Source organism: Notolepis coatsorum, assembly GCF_963971535.1.
Source record: "Notolepis coatsorum genome assembly, chromosome: 13".
Lineage (NCBI taxonomy): Eukaryota > Metazoa > Chordata > Actinopteri > Aulopiformes > Paralepididae > Notolepis > Notolepis coatsorum.
Window position 1 is genome coordinate 67,389,589 of NC_140177.1, and position 19,037 is coordinate 67,408,625.

Genomic DNA, 19,037 nt, shown 5'->3' on the forward strand with positions numbered 1-19,037 from the left:
TGGCAGCGGGATGCCATGCCTGATGGCCATGTTATGGAGCACACTGCAGGCCACGATGATGTTGCAGACCTTCACAGGCCGGTACTGCAGTGTGCCCCCCGTGCCAGACAGGCAGAGCCACCGACCCTTCAGGAGACCAATTGCACGCTCCACGGTGACTCGTGTGCGTGCGTGCGCCCGGTTATAGGCGCCCTCCTGTTGGGTGGTGGGGTTGGTCAGCGGCGTCATCAGCCACGGCTTTAGTGGATAGCCACGATCCCCTGCATTGAAAGATATATAATTTAATTACAGATACCAGTAATAACATTACGATTTGATTCAATATGGGCCTAAATGTGTAACACTCACCAATAAGCCACCCGTCTTCAACGACCCCAGCCTGGAGACGAATGCCCACAGAGCTGTTCTGCACCACAAACGAGTCGTGGGTTCCTCCTGGCCACTGGGCAACGACATTTAGGAGTGCCAAACGGGCATCGCAGATCACTTGGACATTTACCGAGTGGAACCCCTTCCTGTTAACGTAATTGAATTCATTTTGTGATGGTGTTTTGATGGCTATGTGTGTGCAGTCTATTGCTCCAATTACGTTGGGGAAACCGGCGATGGCGTGGAAAGCCCTCTTGACCTCGACCTGCTGTGCGTGTGTGTATGGGAATTTGATGTGGTCGGGGATTAGGGACATGATGGCATCCAACACTGTGGGCATGATCCTGCTGAGTGAGGGTTGGGAGATGCCCGAGCGATCTGCGATCTCCCGCTGAAATGTCCCGGTGGCCAAGAATCCCAGGGTGGCGAGGACTTGGGTGTGGACGGGGATGGCATGTGTGCGCCTTGTTCGGCGCTCCAATAAGGGTCCCAGATCCCGGCACAGGTCGAGCAGGATTGCCCTGGGGAAGCGGAACCTGCTAATGAGCCACTCTGTGCTCTCGGCAAACAGGTCTGCCCTGTCCCTGAAGACGCGCTCCCTGTGGAGCGCACCATGGGCATGGCCCATTCCCAAATCGTGCAACACTGCGATGCCTGTGTTATCCATGGTGAATAGGATCTGAAATCCATGTTCCAGATGTAATTTATAGGGTTTGCCGACGATTACACTCATGTCGCCAATTTAATTAATTACGGGTCATACAGAACACCTGGGTATATTGTAACTGTTGATTGATTCCCCTTCGATCTGCGCTCCAATTGGGTCGTTGTTGGTCAGGGACGATTCTAGCCACGCATGGCTTCAGTGGATAACCGTGATCACCTGCATTTAAGTGGTATCTTGATGACAGATATAATAACATTACAATTTAATTAAATGAGATTAGGCCTGGGTCATGCGTTCCTTATCAGCCAACAACGTATCGGCCACATAATGCAACGTTAACCATCCTACATCCTACATTCAGGAGTTGATGCTGTTTAGGGTTTGACAATAATTACACTAATATCGCTGTTTCACAATGAACTATGATGAATCACGGGGGTCATACAGAACACGCGCCAGTGACTTTATTTCCGCCTTGGAACTAATGCAGGACTGAGGAGTGCTTATGCGTAGTAACGATATTCTACCACTGGGAGCTAGGTACGCCAGGTCTGAAATGTGCGTAGATGTACGCACGAAGTCAAGTTCAAATCGAAATTGATGAATCCCACTCTTTGCTTAGAAATGATCGTACGCACGGGTTACGCACAGATCTGTGCGTAGAACACGTTGATGCATGAGGGCCCAGGTGTAGGTCTCTTACTGAACAATCAGTGATCCTTAAAGTTCTGTGAAGCTGAGAAACATCCCATGTAGGCTAGGGCTGTCGCTGTATGACATTTTCTCACCGCGGTTGTGTGTGTGGCTAATCACCGCGGGATGCGGTGGTACCGCACTTCTATTAAAAAATTATTAAATACATTTTTTTATTTTTTTATTATTATTATACTTTTTTTTATATACCTGTATATATTTATTTTATTAAGGCTACGTTTAGACGGAGAGAGTCTGAACAGAAACCGCAAAAGTCGTCTTGCGGTCTCACTTTTAATTTTGCGTTTAGACTAGCGTTTTGGGATGGAATTCTCCGTGCAGACGAGGCTGTAATGACTCGAGACGACTGAGCCCCACTGTCACACGATTGGCGCATATGTCACATGACGTGCTGTGAAAAACCACCCTACTCTGCCTCTGATTCGCAGACTGTGGGTGGGGAATGTGATTGGACCAAAGCAGAGTCACTCACAGACAGTGGGTCCAGTCACGCGCGGGACAGATTCTTGTGTATTTAAAAGTACTGCCAATGTAGCCTTCAGGTGATCGCCATGGATAGAATCAGACATGCTTTATTTGCCTTGACAACACTTTCGTCATCGTTTTATGCGGTTTGACAGTTTAGATGATAGCGCAAAGGTTTATCGTTTCTAGGAATTCCACCCTGGAAGGTAGTCTCACTTTTTTGCGGTTTCACCCCGTAAAAACACCGTTTCCGTATAAACGAAAGGCACATCCGAAAAAATATTTTTGCGGATTCACCTGCTAGCGTTTCCGTCTAAACAGGGCCTAAGACATGCAAGTTTACCCGCGATCGTGATTAGAAAAAATCCTAAGGTCGTAGGAGTCCCGAAACTATTTTAAACATGTTTGATAAACTATCCATTTGTCCCTCAACGTTCTGAAATGTGATAACAGTAGATTAGGGTGTTGCCTGCTCCTTTAACACTTTGGCGACCACACTCGTGCGGCGATTTATGCCTCAGAGGACAGAGGTTTGTTTACAAACCGATGTACTTTCTAAGAGCTATATATATAATTTATAGTATTGCTATCTGTCCATTCTCATTGTCACTTGAGTGCATAAACCGTGCCTTCATAATGGCTTAAAGAAAATAAAAATCCATCGGTTGGTTGTCATTTTATAGCGTCGTGAATATAAGGTTTATCGCGCTTTTCATCTCATCTTTTTTCCAGGAAGCTAGATAATAGGCTAAACGTTGGCGCCGTTATATCAAACGCCATTTCTGCTGTATATATACGAATGAAATAAAACAAACTGCGTAGCATCCGGACTATTACAGAGCATCTATGGATGAAATGGGGACGGCGGGGAACGCCGATTAGTATTATTTATTAGCAATATAGTGTGCACTTCGGCCTGTGAGTGTTAGGAGAACACTCCCCTGTACTCTACTGCGGTTCAGTTTAATACAGGAAAAGGTATACATCGAGTCCAGGATATGAAAATAAATCCTGATTTTATCTGTGAGTTGTAAACTGTATGGAAACGTGAAGTTAGCTCATGCTACTGGAAAACGGACGCCTCGTCATTAAATTAAGTTAAAAATTATGACGCCCCTTTTATTTTACCCGCGGTTGTCTGTTCTACACCCGCGGGTGCCTTGACACACCGCAGGATTGCGGTGATGCGGTTACAGCCCTAATGTAGGCTTCAGTTTACTCACTCATATCACGCAGAAACTACAAATGATCAATTTCACATGAGCAAGACAAGAGACAAGCAACTTACTGAAACTAATGAGAGTGGTGAAACTGAGATCTGGACTGCAGTACACAACATGCACGGTCTGGTTTGAGAGCAGTGGTTGAGATGTGTAAAATATCGAGCAGGTGGGAGTCAGTAGGCGTGTTCGAGATTGGCGAGGCGGACGCAGATCTGCGCAGGTTTTACTACGGCCTTGCCAAGCGTGTTGCATGATGGTTAGAATGTTGTCCGACTTGCTCTGGAAATCTGACGAGGCGAGCTGCGGAAATCTCACGGGAGCGAGCCACGCACAGCCTTCAGAGCCAGGCGCCACAGTACCTCTCACCCGGCTGCTCCACGCAAATCCATGATGGGAAACAACTTGCTATCGTTGCGCAAAGCGCCTATTGGCTCAGAAAAGTTGTCAAGTCACCAGCTACAAGAGGAAGTTATGAGAGGTTTGATTGATTGATTGAAATCTTTATTAACCGATTGCAGAATAGGTACAATACAGTACGGTCCCGTCTACCTGTGGATCCCCTCTATCAGATAGATTTATTATTATTATTATTGGATACAGGAGTTTGGGTACCAAGTGCTTCTTCAAGTCGATTCTACAGACGGACTGTTTCTATCATCGGAATTAAATAATTATAATGATAATAAATATAAGATAAGATAAGATAAGATATTCCTTTATTGATCCCCTTGGGGAAATATGACAATTACGTTTTGCATTTATAGTCATGACTCATGACTATAATAGATTAACGAATTCCATATAAATCTATAGTTCATTAACGATGCAGCAGCTGATACTGTAGGCCTATACACACACACAGCTGAATAATTCTGTTTTGCCTCAATATATGTATATAAAATTCTGTTTTGCCTCAATATATACTGTATATATAATTCTGTTTTGCCTCAATATATAATTCTGTTTTGCCTCAATATACAGTATATATAATATATTGATGCAAAACTGAATTATTCAGCAGTGTGTTGTGTGTGCGTGCGTGCGTGCGCTGCGGTGGGCAGGAGCCCGCAACAAGATGGTATATAAATATGGTATATTAATACCTAGTGTGCTGTGTTTGATTGATTGAAAACTTTATTAACAGATTGCAGAATGGGTACAGTACAGTACAGCTCAATACATACAATTGTTAAGGGGATGCAGACCAGAGAAAGACTTTCGTCTTGTCATCAGGGTCCCCCAATTTCAATTCATCATAATTGCAAATACAGTACTGTTTTGTGATACATTTTGTGATACATTTGACGTAGAAACTGTACATTGGAGGAGGTTGGGTGGGTGGGGTGGGGGTTGGGTAGGGTGGGGGACACTGTACAAGCAAAACTGTGCATTGGAATATTGACAAAGCCATACATGGTCATTTACTGTACATTGGAGGGGGTTGGGTTAGGACATTTACAGGGGCCAGTTTCGAATTGCAGTCTCCCGTAGGTGTTCTTTGAGAGTGGTTTTGAAAGTGGGTAGTGATTCACATTCCTTTACAGCTTTGGGTAGGGCGTTCCACATTGATGTGGCATAATTGCAAAACGTGTTTAGTCCCTTGTTTGAGCCGAATCTGGGTTTAACATGATTTGTGGAGCTCCCTCTGGTGTTGTGATCGTGGTATTCACTGACCTTTGGGAAGTATTTTGACATGTACATGCAGTACCTTGGTCGTATAGTGTATCTTGTAGACCAGGCCCATTGCAAGTTGCTGTACTCTGTCGTCTACTCTAAGCCATCCTAGGTTGTCAAAGTGGGCAGGGGTGAGGTGGGTTCTAGGAGTAAGGTCAGGGGTGCAGTCGTAATATCAGAACTGCCTGACGCCACGTGCACGCGCGCATACATGTTCCCTCGCGTGTGCACAGACCAGCTCAAGCAAACCCCCCACAGGGCTTGTATTTTGGTCTTGCACTTCTCTTTCTTTGTTATGCTATGCAAAGACTAGGTGATAAGTGCCGGGTACTTGGCGCACGGTGCGACAGTAGCGTGAAAGTTGTGAACGAATGTTTGTGTGTGCGCGCGTGCACGTCCGTGCGCGCACTTCTGCTCAGCGAACTGCTAGGACAGCCATCACTGAGTAAGGTCAAGTAGAAGTCTGACCAGTTTGTTTTGAGATGTTTGTAATTTTGTTTTTAGCGCCTGTGATGACAATACATTTGAATCTAATCTAATTGTGCACGCGGCCCTCGCATTATAATGAGCTGGACAGGTGTGTATGTGGTAACGTGAACGCGATATCTGCCATGGGAGACTAGGCGAGAGGTTGTCGTCAAATCTGAAGTGTCCGACGTTCTGACTCCTCCCCCGGCTGCACTCGTCTATTTTCGAGGCGAGCCGAAATCAATATCGAACACGCCCAGTCTGTAGTCTGGACCTCACGCGACTCTTGTTCAGGTTCATAACAGAGAATGTCTGCTCACAGATTATATGTAGAGCCGAACAAGCTCAGCATTATCTTTGCAAATGTTCGCATTTCTTGGTATTTACCTTTTATCCAGCTGTCTGTAAAAGTCAGAATCCGGCTCCAGTCCGCTGATAATTCTTCAACTCTCCTGGCCACTGTTTCGAGCAAGACACATATTAGCAAACTCTTGCTTCTTTTCGGGGCAAATGCTATCCACTGCCTTCATCAGTCTTCAATAAACTCGCCTTCTGTAAAAGGTTTGCACTGTTTTGCCATTAACATCACCACTTCATAGCTTGCTTTGGTGCCGTTTTCCTTTGAACAGCAACGCTCTGTTCGCAAATTAGGCACACACACATGCTTCTGTATTTAGTGAAAAAAACATTCTAATCTCTACCACTCCTGGAAGCGGCGGCCCTCTTCATCAACTTTTCTTTTTTTAGGTGCATTCGCCATGGCTATTATTGCAGGATACATGGCCTCGCTGATGAAATTAAATTAGTTGTAATCCAGTATTATGTGCGCAGTTGTACAGTTGGCGCGCAGGATTCCTTGCCAGCATTCCGGACATAGTATGGGGGTCACGTGGAGACAGCTATTGCTAGAGAAGGTGCTGCTACCCTGAGGTCAGGGCCGCGGGAAGTCAGTCAGCAGTGGGGGTGCTGAGATAAGTGATATAATAATAACGTCATAGGTTTACCACTCTGGTAAACCAACACTCTCGTTCACTAGAGACCACTGCCCAACTCCGCGCTCTCACGCTCAGCTCTGCGGAGCGTGCGAGACAAACAATGTAACCGTCTTGATGCATACATCTCTGCCCAGCCTACCCCACCTGTTGCGTCCCCGCACAGAGAGCCCCATGTCCCCGCACCAGAACACTATGACGGGGACGTCTCTAAATGTCGTGCCTTTATTTTTCAATGTTTACTAGTATTCGCAGCCGCACACTTCCAAAGTGATACATCTAAAATCGCTTACCTGTCGGGTCTGCTCAAGGGTCCAGGACTCCTGCGTTAGAATGGGCGACAGGCAGCTCTCCACTTCAGTCAGTCCTCCCTCTGCAATTCGTTCCCCGCATACATCGCCGACATGCAAAAGGTCTTCGACCACCCTCCCGGGGGCTCGGATAGTTCTGCTGGCTTGTTCGCCATCCGCCAGGGAAACCGCAGATATATTCCTTTACTGCGAATTGAGCGTCCCAAAAACTATTCCAGGCCGCTATTTTTTTACCAACGGATTTCCAGTTCCGCATTGACGCTTCCAGGCCGCGTCTATTCGAATCCCAACTGGTTCATGCGTCGGCTACATGCTGCTTTAATAACACTGCATTATCGAGACAGCGCCCCTATGAGGATCTGGCAATGAATTCCAAGAGTAGGGTAAATCTGCAGTGCCGCTCCGCTCTGTGACATTGAGTAGCCTCGGTATTACAATGGAATAAAAGCCAAAACAACCTTGCAGTTGCAGTTACACTCCCCGCCAGCAGGGGGTGCTGCAGCCCCCGCACTTGCCGCGTCCCTGCCTGAGGTGAAGAAAGAAATTGCAACTTGAACTTTTATGAATAATTCATTCAGGTTTGACGTGCTGGCGGGCCATTCATAATACTATTTAGGTTTAGGAATGAAGTCACGGGCCGTATAAAATCCTCAGAGTACCACCAGCAGGGGGCCCGCTACCACAGGTTGAGAACCACTGGTCTAAACCATAAGCAGTCTACAGAACAAGATGATGAAAGGGTGATAAAGAGAAACGTATAGGCGGCTGGGTGGTGCAGCGGACTAAGCGCTCGTCACCAACGCGAGAGACACTGGTATCGAATCCGGCTGTCAGCGTTGCCTCCAGCTTAGCCGGCCGTCATACTGGCTCAATTGGCAGAGTCAGCGGGAGGGAAGCCGGTGGGGTGGTATTGTGGTCGTTGTAAACAGCGACTCCTACAGGTCGGTCAGGGCGCCTGCACAGCGAGGGAGGGAGATGGCGAGGGTAGTATGACCTCCCACGTGTTACACCTCAGCAATGAGAGTCCACGCTGGCAGGTGAAAAGATGCTGCTGGCTGTCTCCTATGTCTTGGAGGAAGCATCTGATAGACTTCAGGGCTCCCTAGACCGACCAGTGGGGGGCACATGCGAGCACCGACCAGGAAGGGGAGGGGGGAATTGGCATAACGACTAAATTGGGATGGGAGAAAAACAGGAGGAGAAAAAGTGGATCAAAATAAATAAATAAAGAGAAACGTATTTCTCTGTATTTCTCACCTGGACCTCAAAGGTGAAGTATTTCTTCAGGTTCTTGATGATCATGACCAAATATGGAAGTTTAATTCCCAACGTCTTCTTAGGGTCCGCCGGACATGTGATATATGTAGTACTGAAGAGAGGAGAGAGTTTGTTCTGTTTGTTATTCCGTTTCTGATGTTGTTACTGTTTACCATACGGTACAGCAGCGACTACATTATATTCATGTTGAATTGGCTCCAAGCCCTACAATGTGATACAGTACACCCTGGTAATACAGGACACCCTGGTAATACAGTACACCCTAGTAATACAGGACACCCTGGTAATACAGTACACCCTAGTAATACAGGACACCCTGGTAATACAGTGAGTACACCCTGGTAATACAGTGAGTACACCCTGGTAATACAGTACACCCTGGTAATACAGGACACCCTGGTAATACAGGACACCCTGGTAATACAGTACAGCCTGGTAATACAGCACACCCTGGTAATACAGTACACCCTGGTAATACAGTACAGTACACCCTGGTAATACAGTACAGTACACCCTGGTAATACAGTACACCCTGGTAATACAGTACAGTACACCCTGGTAATACAGTACAGTACACCCTGGTAATACAGTACACCCTGGTAATACAGTACAGTACACCCTGGTAATACAGTATACCCTGGTAATACAGTACAGTACACCCTGGTAATACAGTACACCCTGGTAATGGGTCAAGCGCAGAGACGAATCGCATCGGCGATCCTACAAAAAACAATGCATGTGTGTGTGTTCCGGTGTGTGTGTGTGCTAACCGTGTGTGCTAACCGCTAACATTGAGGATAATTGCATGCCAATTAAAGACCTCTGAACAGGTCCTGCATTATTATTATTATTAATACAGTACAGTACACCCTGGTAATACAGTACACCCTGGTAATACAGTACAGTACACCCTGGTAATACAGTACACCCTGGTAATACAGTACAGTACACCCTGGTAATACAGTACACCCTGGTAATACAGTACAGTACACCCTGGTAATACAGTACACCCTGGTAATACAGTACAGTACACCCTGGTAATACAGTACAGTACACCCTGGTAATACAGTACAGTACACCCTGGTAATACAGTACACCCTGGTAATACAGTACAGTACACCCTGGTAATACAGTACACCCTGGTAATACAGTACAGTACACCCTGGTAATACAGTACACCCTGGTAATACAGTACAGTACACCCTGGTAATACAGTACACCCTGGTAATACAGCGGAAGGTGGAAGGTTTAGCGATGTCAAAATGTGGATACCGCCTAACTGTACACACACAAACAACATACAGTACACGTTTAGGGCCCACATACACACACTGCACTTTAAACACACTATACATATATCATTGTACTGTATATGCTTAGTACTATTTTTTACTTATTATTACTTACATATAACTTGTGTTATTTCTATTGTAGCTTACACACAAACATGCAAACAACTACATACACACACACACTACCCTTTACACACACTATACATATACAACATATATGTATATATATATATATTAGGGCTGACCCCTATTAGTCGAATAGTCGACTAATCGGTCGAAAGGAGCCGTAGTCGACTGCCAGCCTCTTAGTCGAATACAAAAAAAATACAAAAAATATAAATTTATTTTTATTTTGTATCATTCTTTCCAAAAGAAAGAGGCCTACAAACGTGGCTAATGCTAATGGCACGCATACCAGAGGCTAACTGCCTAAGAAAACAGGCACAGAGGCACTGAAAGAGGATTTCACCCATCTAATGAACACACTAGACTAGACAAATATCAAGATGTATCCTGGACCAATTGCATGCTTTTGCAGAGGACAAGAAGCCTTCCGTCGCCTCCTTCAGACATTAAGCACCCCCACAGCCCAAATGGAATGATAAAACAATTAAAATAAAAAAAGATTATAAAAAAAATAAAAAAAATATTTCAATTTTTTTTCATGGTCGACTAATAGTAGTCAACTATCTGCAAATTTCGGCCAATCATAGTCGACTATCCAAATCCTTAGTCGGGGACAGCCCTAATATATATATATATATATATATATATATATATATATATATATATATATATATATATATATAGCTGAAACCCAAACAGTCTACTCTCTTATACTTGTATAATGGGATGTAACAATGAAGGAATCTTGAATCTTGAACATACAGACACCTACTTGACGTTGGCTCCCTCCACCTCAAGGACCAACCTAATGTTGGTTGGCTACCTCCACCTCAAGGACCAACCTAATGTTGGTTGGCTACCTCCACCTCAAGGACCTACCTAACATTGACTACCTTCATCACAAGGACCTACCTGACGTTGACTCCCTCCACCTCAAGGACCAGGGATTGGATCTCGTTGTCTGTGACTCTCTTGATGTGACCGTTCCTCACCTGGAGACAAACAGCAGAAGGATGGAGGGTACAGATCAAATCAAATTTCAAATCAAATGTATTTGTAAGGCCCGATAACACACGTTAATGTCCCCATGGGCCGGACATACATGTTCTTTAAGAACACGGAGCACAACAGTCTGTCAAGTTAAAGGGGAACTATTTTACTATTTCTTTCACTATTTGGGCACTTTTACACAATTCCTGTGAGTTTATGGAACACATGTGTAAGGTTTATTTAAAAAAAATATATTTTTTTTCCTTTCTAATCGAGTACTCAAAAGCAGCATTTGTCTACCTCAAAATGTTAAGCCGTTTTGAGGCTTGGCCACGCCCATACTCTGAATGCGATTTGAGTGACAGGGAGAGAGAGAGAGACCCCCACCTGTAGCTCCGCCCATACGCGTGCGAAAGTGAACTCGTAAACAAACATGGCGCACGCATATATTTTTGATCCGGAGAGTGACCCCGACTGCGACTCCGAGGAGGAGGAGGACGAGATTGAACGACGAGGGCTTCAAGTTGTTTCTGAGTGGTGGGTAATGTATACTGTCTAACAACAGTCAGTAACAGTAACGTTAGTTAGTAGTTATTTATGACGTTATAGCGAGGTATAACGTTAGTTTTCTTTGGGTAAATTAGGTAGCATGCCCAACGAAAAGAGAAGCATAATGTTATATATTGCATCCACGTCTTACAAGTACAGTAGGAATTGTGTTGAATCTGTTCACTTTACAGTATATGCACTTTCGTTTATGCACTGCAGGTGTGTCTGTGGCAACTGTGCTCGAATGCCTACCGCGGTGGAGAATCTTTGTTGCCTGGAAATACCTCAGGTATTGATTGATTGAAAACTTTAGATTGCAGAATGGGTACAGTACAGCTCAATTACATAAGGGGATGCAGACCAGAGAAAGACTTTCGTCTTGTTTACATCAGGGTCCCCCATTTTCAATTCATCATAACATAAATGACATACAGGTAGACAGTACTGTTGCATCTAGACATTCATGACATACCAGATCTACAAAATATACAGTACTGTTTATGAGTAACATAAACTGGCTAACAGTTACAGAAAACATGCATCTGGCTAATGTCACATTCTTTAGATTGACCTTGAAGGATGAGGACAGGGTTTAGGGTGAATAAATGGACTAACTGTGTTGTTTTATATAGGTCAGGAGAAGATGTGACCAAGCACCGGAACCCCCGTTGTGCATGGTAGACCACCCAGGTTTGGAACCGGTCTGCCTAAACCGATATTCGCTGCAAATGGCAAACAACATTTACAGGGCAGATTATGGGTGTCTGCCAATCCGGGGCGTAAACAAGTATGTATAATGTAATAACAGTACAGCTGTATAATGTATTTGAATACTGTGTTGTGCATGAAGGAATGTCACTGTGTTGTACAGCACAAAACACAATTTATTTTACATTATAATACCAGCGAATATTACTTGTACATCATACAATTGTGTAATTGTAAATGAACAAAGGCAGTTGTGCAAATAGTGACAATTCAAGTATATACGTTGGCTTCCATAAACACATACTAATACTGGGAGGAATAAATCCACTACTATAAGAGGAGTAAATAGCACTGACTTGCCAAACACTTTTAATTATTAAATGGGGTAGTGTTTACAGTGTTCACGAGAATAGTCCACATGAAGGACCCAGTGTTGTGGCTTCAAGACGCATTGCCCAGTTGCCTCTGAACTCTGAGACAAGCTCACAAATTCCAACAGCATCTTCCATACACCACTAGCTTAGCTATATACATTACTCTACATGCTAATGTTACAACAAGTAAAAATATCTAGTTAGCAAAATATTTACCACAAAATAGTACAAATGCTATTTACTAAGGTTAGGTCATTGAAAATCAGCCTATGATTATTTAGAAAGCTTTACATCGGTTAACTGAGAGCTTATGATAAGGTGATGGAGGTAGCCGTTGTGTAATGCACATAGGATGTACAGTTTACAGGACAGGGTGAATTGAAGTCCACATCATTTGCTCGTATAACAAAATGCAGTTGTTTCAATGTAGGGAGTAAATGAGCCGGGGCTTTCCCTAAACAATGATGTGGGGTGCAGAGCGCCACCATGTGTTTATATACACACACAGCTCAATAAATTAGAACAGTGTAAAAGTCTATATATTTTGCAGTAATTTGTGCAAAAGGAGCCCCACCCAAGTACTGAGTGAACATACTTTTCAGAAGGCCGACATTTCTATATTACATTTCTCTTCAAACTCTCAAGATATTGAATTTTGGGCTTTAAGCCATAATCATCCAAATTAAAACAAATAAAGGCTTGAAATATTTCACTTTGTATGTAATGAATCTATAACCGAGTTTTGCTCGAATTACTGAAATAAAATAACTTTTCCACGATATTCAAATTTATTGAATATATACCGTATATATAAAAATCTTGGGGTTAGACAGACACATCATTGGGCAATAGTGATTGGAGCCCAAAGCATGCGTCTCAATTTCTTTTATAGACTTAGCTGGCACGGCCGGGTATCACCGGCCACTGGGAATTCAAACAGACCTATATCAGTGGAATGCAAAATATCCCAACGCTGATAATAATAATAATAATAATAATACACTTTAGTTGTATAGCACCTTTCATACAAGGATTTGGACATTTACGGTGGCCAGTTTAGAATTGCAGCCTCCCGTAGGTGCTCTTTGAGAGCGGTTTTGAAGGTGGGTAGGGATTCACATTTTTTGTAATCTAGTGAAAGATTAAATCTCTATTCATTATGTACACGGACAGCTGCAGATCGCTTGATGACCAAAGGCATCTGGTTAAGTTTTCAGATGACACTGTCCTTGTATCCCTACTGCAGCGCTCCTTTTCATGGACCTTTTCATAAATAAAATACTTCTTTTTCTTCTTTAGTCGTTTCAGATATGTAGCTTATCGAAGCTTTGTCAGCTGGTGCTGGGGTTTTCTGGGCCGCCACGTGAGGGTCGTCATTCCCTCTTGTGTGGTCCTTCGCATCCATGCAGAATACCCAGACGAGGAGGGGGTATACACTGGCTTCAGACCGCCGCCCCTTGACTAAAGAAAATAAAAACATTAAAAAAAACTCTAAAACCTTTGTGTTACTACTGTATAATGAGTCTTGGTTGGTATGAGTGTGTATAATGAATATAAGTATGGGTTGGTAATAGTGTATACAGTACTCATTGTTTTATGGTTGAAATGTTCGAGATAAATAAAGAACATTACTGACTATGAGGGAGCAGGTTCATTGGACCAGTAGCCTGGTCTGGCTTCAGACCGCCCCTTCATTAAAGCGTGACTCATATCCCGCAATGGCATCCTCCATCGAAGGCCTGTCAAAATGCGCAGACAGATGTTCAGGGATGGGAATCTCAAGCACCTGCTCCATGTAACGCTCCGGTTCAAGGATGACGCTGTCAAACAAGAACTCCATGAGCTCGTTCACATAGTCTGTAAATAAAAAATGCCATGTCATGTTATAAATGTTATTTAAATGTATTTGTATTCTTATAACTTTATTGTTATCGTTGCTGTTTTAGTCTTTCAATAATATAGTTTATGCAGAAAATGACAATCAAATGGGAAATAAGATAAACTAATAAGATGAAAATAAATATGCAGTGCCTTTATAACCCTATACGCTCTATACAAGCCCACTTTATCATATATAAATATCATATTGATAAGCCTTGTGTACTTGGCTTTATACAATTAGTCAAATGTGTATAAATACCAGTACATGGCCATTTAAAAGGGAAGAGGGATATGGCCTGTTGAGAAATGTTACCCCCAATAGCCAGTGCCTCTGTTTTGTCTGTTAATTTTATATCCAGAGTAATAACCAAATGTTTTAATTTTACTCATACGGCATGGAATCGACCTCGAAATAGAAATGGAACAATCTAAACCCAAGTGCCCAAGAATAAGTTAACATTCCAAGAAATTGCATGTTTTACTCACTGAATGTTGCCGCAGCCCTTATGGGTTTCAGAGTGTAGCCCCCCTTCTTTGCCTTGGGAAAATTTAACTTGAAGGCAGGCTCTCCGGTGGAACTTGTAGCTTGTGGGCGTTTGGCATTTTCATTGAAATGCATTGCAGATAGGTAGAGTCTGAAAGAACAAAAATATATATAAGCAATATATTTTTAATAGATCTAGTAGGTAATCTATTTTCTACATAATGAGTGATTACACATCAGGTGTTCATAATTAGTCATCTGTACACAATCTAAATTACCTGCAAAGCATTCCTAGAAATGGAAACACAACGTTCTTTGGTGCGAACCGTAAGATGACACTGTGATAAGACTCCAATGGAGACGTTTGGTGGTGTGGACTGAGTTTAGCGACATCCTTCAGGATTCTCTTGTTTAGAAGCACTTTTTCAAGTCTGAAGGCAGCCTTTGATTCTAAAGGTAAAAAGAAATTGCATTCAGAAAAAAATATGTTAAATATATACTCATCATGAAAGATGGACAGACATACATAGGTCTTTTGACAATATCAACTTCTGACACATAACCATAGTGTGTACATACGAGGCTTCAACCACTTGCTCTTATCTCTTGAGAGATGGTCCGCATGAAGACACTTTTTAAACAGTGGGTCTTTATGTGTATGGACATCATGCATGTGGTTGAACAGTGACGTCCACTTTGCCACTTTCTCAGGGCCTGTCTGCGATGAAGATGCAGTCCAGTAGAGGTGGTTTGTTATGGCTTGCCTCCACTTCTTCACCACCAGACAGTCCTTGTCCTTGGCCACTTGGTCCACCTTCTTAGACAACCCTTGTAATAGGATTTTGCAGAACATAAGTCATCATCCAGTCTATTACATAATTGATTTACTTACCAAGCTATACATTGTTTACACAGCTTAATTTTAGACCTTTGATATCATGCATATTTAAACAGAACAGGATAACAACAGCATAAGAGATTGAATGTGTCATACCCTTTGCTAGATGCCAGACATCATAGAAGTGATTGATGCCCTGATCTCTCAGGAACTTCTGAATCTGGGGGTGACGGTCTGTGACAATGCAATCCAATGTCACACCACTGTCCTTCAGAAGAGCTAGGCTTCGCTGCAATCCTTCTTTTTCCATATGGTAACTGCCACCAACCTCATTGCTCTGTTGAACAGAACAGAGGCAGAACAGTATTTTTTTTTTTCTAGATTTTTTTTTGTATTTTTTTTTTTTTATTATTTTTTTAAACAGACATATAAACAAACATGACAACACACGATAAGATATACAAGCATTAAGGCGGCTAGGTGGTGTAGTGGGCAAGGCACTCGCCACCAGTGTGGAGACGCTAGGATTCGCGTGTTCGAATCCAGCTCTCCACATTGTTTTCAGTTTAGCTGGTCGTCCGCAGTAATACACATTGGCCGTATTACGGGGAGGGAAAACTGAAGGGTGGGGATCGAACGTTGTGGACAGCGACTCCTACAAGTCGGTTGGTGCGCCTGCGCAGTAGAATCAGGAAGTGTCGGGGGCAGCGTGAGCCTCCCACGCGTTACTCCGCGCCACTGAGAGATCGAGCTGCGCAGGTGAAAAGATGCGACTGCTGTTACCTCAAGTACCGGAGGGGACTTGTGCTATGTATGACTTAGTCCACATTGCAGCCGGCTTGTGGGAGGCAAGAAACAGCGTTCGTGACAGGGGAGGGTTGAATTGGATGATACGAAATTGGGATGGGAGAAAATATAGAAAAATGGGAGAAAAAGTGGATAAAAAAAAAAAAAGATATACAAGCATTAATTCACAGTGCATATCCAATGAAATTACCATTTAGTCATGTCTTATACAGGATATACCCCTAATACCCGTTATGTGATTATGCCATTTATATAATAATAATAATAATAATTTAGGATCGCATTGCTTAATTGGTAATTTGGTGTATACTATGCCCTTCAGCCTATGTGGAGCTACTATATTTTCTTCTAAATTTCTCCTTGGATACTAATGCTTGGGGATCAAACCATGTTGTTAGTGGTCGCCTTAAAGTAGTGGTCGAAATCTGGAAATGCCATACCTCCGTCTGCTTTGTTTCTCTGTGCGGTGGATCTTTTTATACGTGGTGGTTTGTTATTCCAAATAAATTTGTATGTGGAGGAGTGTAATTCTTTCCAGTAACCGTTTGGAGGGGGTAACGGTAGAACAGTATTTATGTTTGGACACTAGGGGGCACACCAGCTCTATTATAAGAGGCTCTGTATTCAGAGCTAGTACATGCACCTGTGAGGATTCACTCTCAAACCTGGAACTGCTTATCTGCAACAAACAATTGACAACTGCTCTGTTCAACTTCATCATCATTCATCTTTTCCTTTGGACAATAAAACCCTGCAAACTACATCGGCTGCATCTTGGACATTCAAGTCATTCAATGAGACAAGCGGCCACTACAAGTAGTATACCGGTATTCACCTGCACTAGCTGGATGTCTATGACAGTGTTGGAGTCTAGTTCCATGACGGAGTAGCTGCCGTACTTTGCGCAGTGGCCTGTGGACATACAGGAGTAGAATAACAATTTCATCAATGTAGTGCAATACTCTGAATTAAATCATAAAGTAGAAATCTGACATTGGGAAATGCTTCTAACCTGGGGAGTCTGCACGCATGTCGCCGCCAACGATGACCTTATTCTTCTGGCTCAAAGTTGCAAGAGTCACCTGAATGAATGAATGAAAACTTTATTAACAGATTGCAGAATGGGTACAATACAGTACGGCTCAATACACACAATATCGCCATACTACTACTGTTACAAAGGGTCAGATTAAACCGAATATATATATTTATTGCTTGAGATCCCTTGTATAATATTTGTATATCGTTTGATATCCCTTGTATATTCTTTATATACACGGAATATCCCTTTACCTGGGTACAAACCAGACCATAATACTCGCTCTCCTATTGGACAGCGACCCCTAGGCGCCAACGACCATACACCCAATGGCAAGTTCAAAGGCAACGCCAAGGCATGTCTCAACATGTCCAAGTCTGCGCAGTAATACGAGACAGAACTGAGGTTGGCACTAGATAATTCACCTTACGTATAAATACGGCGCAGGTGGAAACAGCAGCAATTCGTTCATTACTAGTAAAGCCTTCACCACGAGACAACGTGTAGTGAAGTGGGCAACTTTGCCTCTGAATAGAGCCTTGAGAACCGCGTGCGAATAGATTGCTAAAGTGTCAGAGTTTAACGCAGTACCGTTGAGTTCGACTTATTCTAATGTGAAGTAATAGTCTATCATTTATAGTGTATCGTGCGGCTACCGTTCTTCAGTGACCAGCATTACCACTGGTTCGTTGTGTATATAGCTAGTGCACTTATCCAGGCTGGGCGGCCTAAACTCGTGCCCCCACCCGAGGAGTCCTAGACGAGAACCGTTGGATATGTACACCGGAGAACCTACACCGGCGACTGCAGAACCTTTTCTGGTTGGATTATATTGCTTCACAGGCTGCCGACATGTCATTTGCATAAATTAGGAAGAGTAGCGGTCCTAGTATGCTTCCTTGTGGAAACCACACAGCTCACTGTGAGGGGGGGGGGGGGGGGTAGAGTACCGTTTACCTCCTGTTGTGTCTTCCATTTGTTAATAATGGCAGGTTCCAAGTACATCCTGGCGTGTCTCCGAAACGCGCTGTACTTCATCGTCTTGACGCGGAATGCATTGAGAACCTAATATTTTTTAAGACAAGAAAATAATAAATTAATAACGCTAAACACAAACAAAATGGAAACATAATGGATACATGACTTATGCAATCAATACCTTCTCCATTTGGTTGAAAGATGCCCCTGTGAAGTAGACAGCAGCAGAAAGTTGTAGGTTCCCTGCAGGTGTGGTTCCAATCAATGGCTGACTCGCCCACTTTCTGCTAAACTGGCAATGGGGGCACCGTTGATTGACAGCCAAGAAGGTTCCTCGCGTTGTCTTCTGGACATCACATGCAGCACTGCACACCGGACACTTTTGGAATAACTGGAGGAGACAGTCTTCGTATACGATGTATTTAGGTACATCGTATATGGGTGGTGAGGCTTGCCTGCTCAAGGGATATGAGCGTAAGAATAAAGAAAAAAGAAACACAATGACGTAAATAAATGACGTCATCTACATCAGAACTGGCACATTACTATTAGAACAGCATTACTATTTACTGGCTAAGAACTTACGCTAGAATCGAGGACTCGGTCGTCGCTGAGTCAGGGGTGTAGGTGGAGTCATGAGGCTCTTGGTCCTCAAAGGGGGAGCTGAAGAAGTCATCGTCATCCAAATCCAGCCGTGGTCGTTTACCGGATCGAACCGCCTTCACTGGTGTTGAGGTGGAGGGAGCAGGTTCATTGAACCAGCAGCCTGGGGTTCCAACTCCAACCTCTACAGACGCCACTTTTGCCTGA

The 19,037-nt window shown here is 43.5% G+C and overlaps 2 protein-coding genes and 1 long non-coding RNA gene across 4 annotated transcripts in view; 1 reads left to right on the forward strand and 2 right to left on the reverse strand.

Annotated features, from left to right (window-relative positions):
- Positions 1-19,037, reverse strand: part of LOC311238924 (cilia- and flagella-associated protein 20) — a 95,997-nt gene that overhangs the window by 63,894 nt on the left and 13,066 nt on the right. For both annotated transcript variants that reach the window (XM_084327123.1, XM_084327122.1), the window contains exons 2-3: positions 10,492-10,571; positions 8,141-8,252 (exon numbers count right to left, since the gene is read on the reverse strand). In XM_084327123.1, coding sequence (XP_084183249.1) covers positions 8,141-8,252; positions 10,492-10,571 — 192 coding nt within the window. The remainder of the gene's footprint in view (positions 1-8,140; positions 8,253-10,491; positions 10,572-19,037) is intronic.
- Positions 10,983-13,639, forward strand: LOC311239016. Its single transcript, XR_014620408.1, has 4 exons — positions 10,983-11,106; positions 11,338-11,407; positions 11,751-11,905; positions 13,500-13,639. It is a non-coding gene; the product is annotated as an uncharacterized lncRNA (long non-coding RNA).
- On the reverse strand, positions 13,531-17,288 carry LOC311239015 (uncharacterized protein). The gene is made up of 8 exons (XM_084327237.1): positions 17,223-17,288; positions 17,046-17,122; positions 15,560-15,740; positions 15,145-15,393; positions 14,844-15,015; positions 14,568-14,716; positions 13,837-14,057; positions 13,531-13,661 (listed from the first exon to the last, which is right to left on the reverse strand). Exons 1-7 carry the CDS (start codon positions 17,239-17,241, stop codon positions 13,879-13,881), a joined length of 1,026 nt encoding a protein of 341 aa, XP_084183363.1. The 5' UTR covers positions 17,242-17,288; the 3' UTR covers positions 13,531-13,661; positions 13,837-13,878.

Excerpts from the sequence above, each read along its gene's own strand:
- LOC311239015 (XM_084327237.1), bottom strand. Across the intron at positions 14,717-14,843 it reads TTTCTAGGAATGCTTTGCAG|ACTCTACCTATCTGCAATGC; the intron begins GTAATTTAGATT and ends TTGTTCTTTCAG. Across the intron at positions 14,058-14,567 it reads AAGGGCTGCGGCAACATTCA|ACTATGTGAACGAGCTCATG; the intron begins GTGAGTAAAACA and ends TTTTATTTACAG.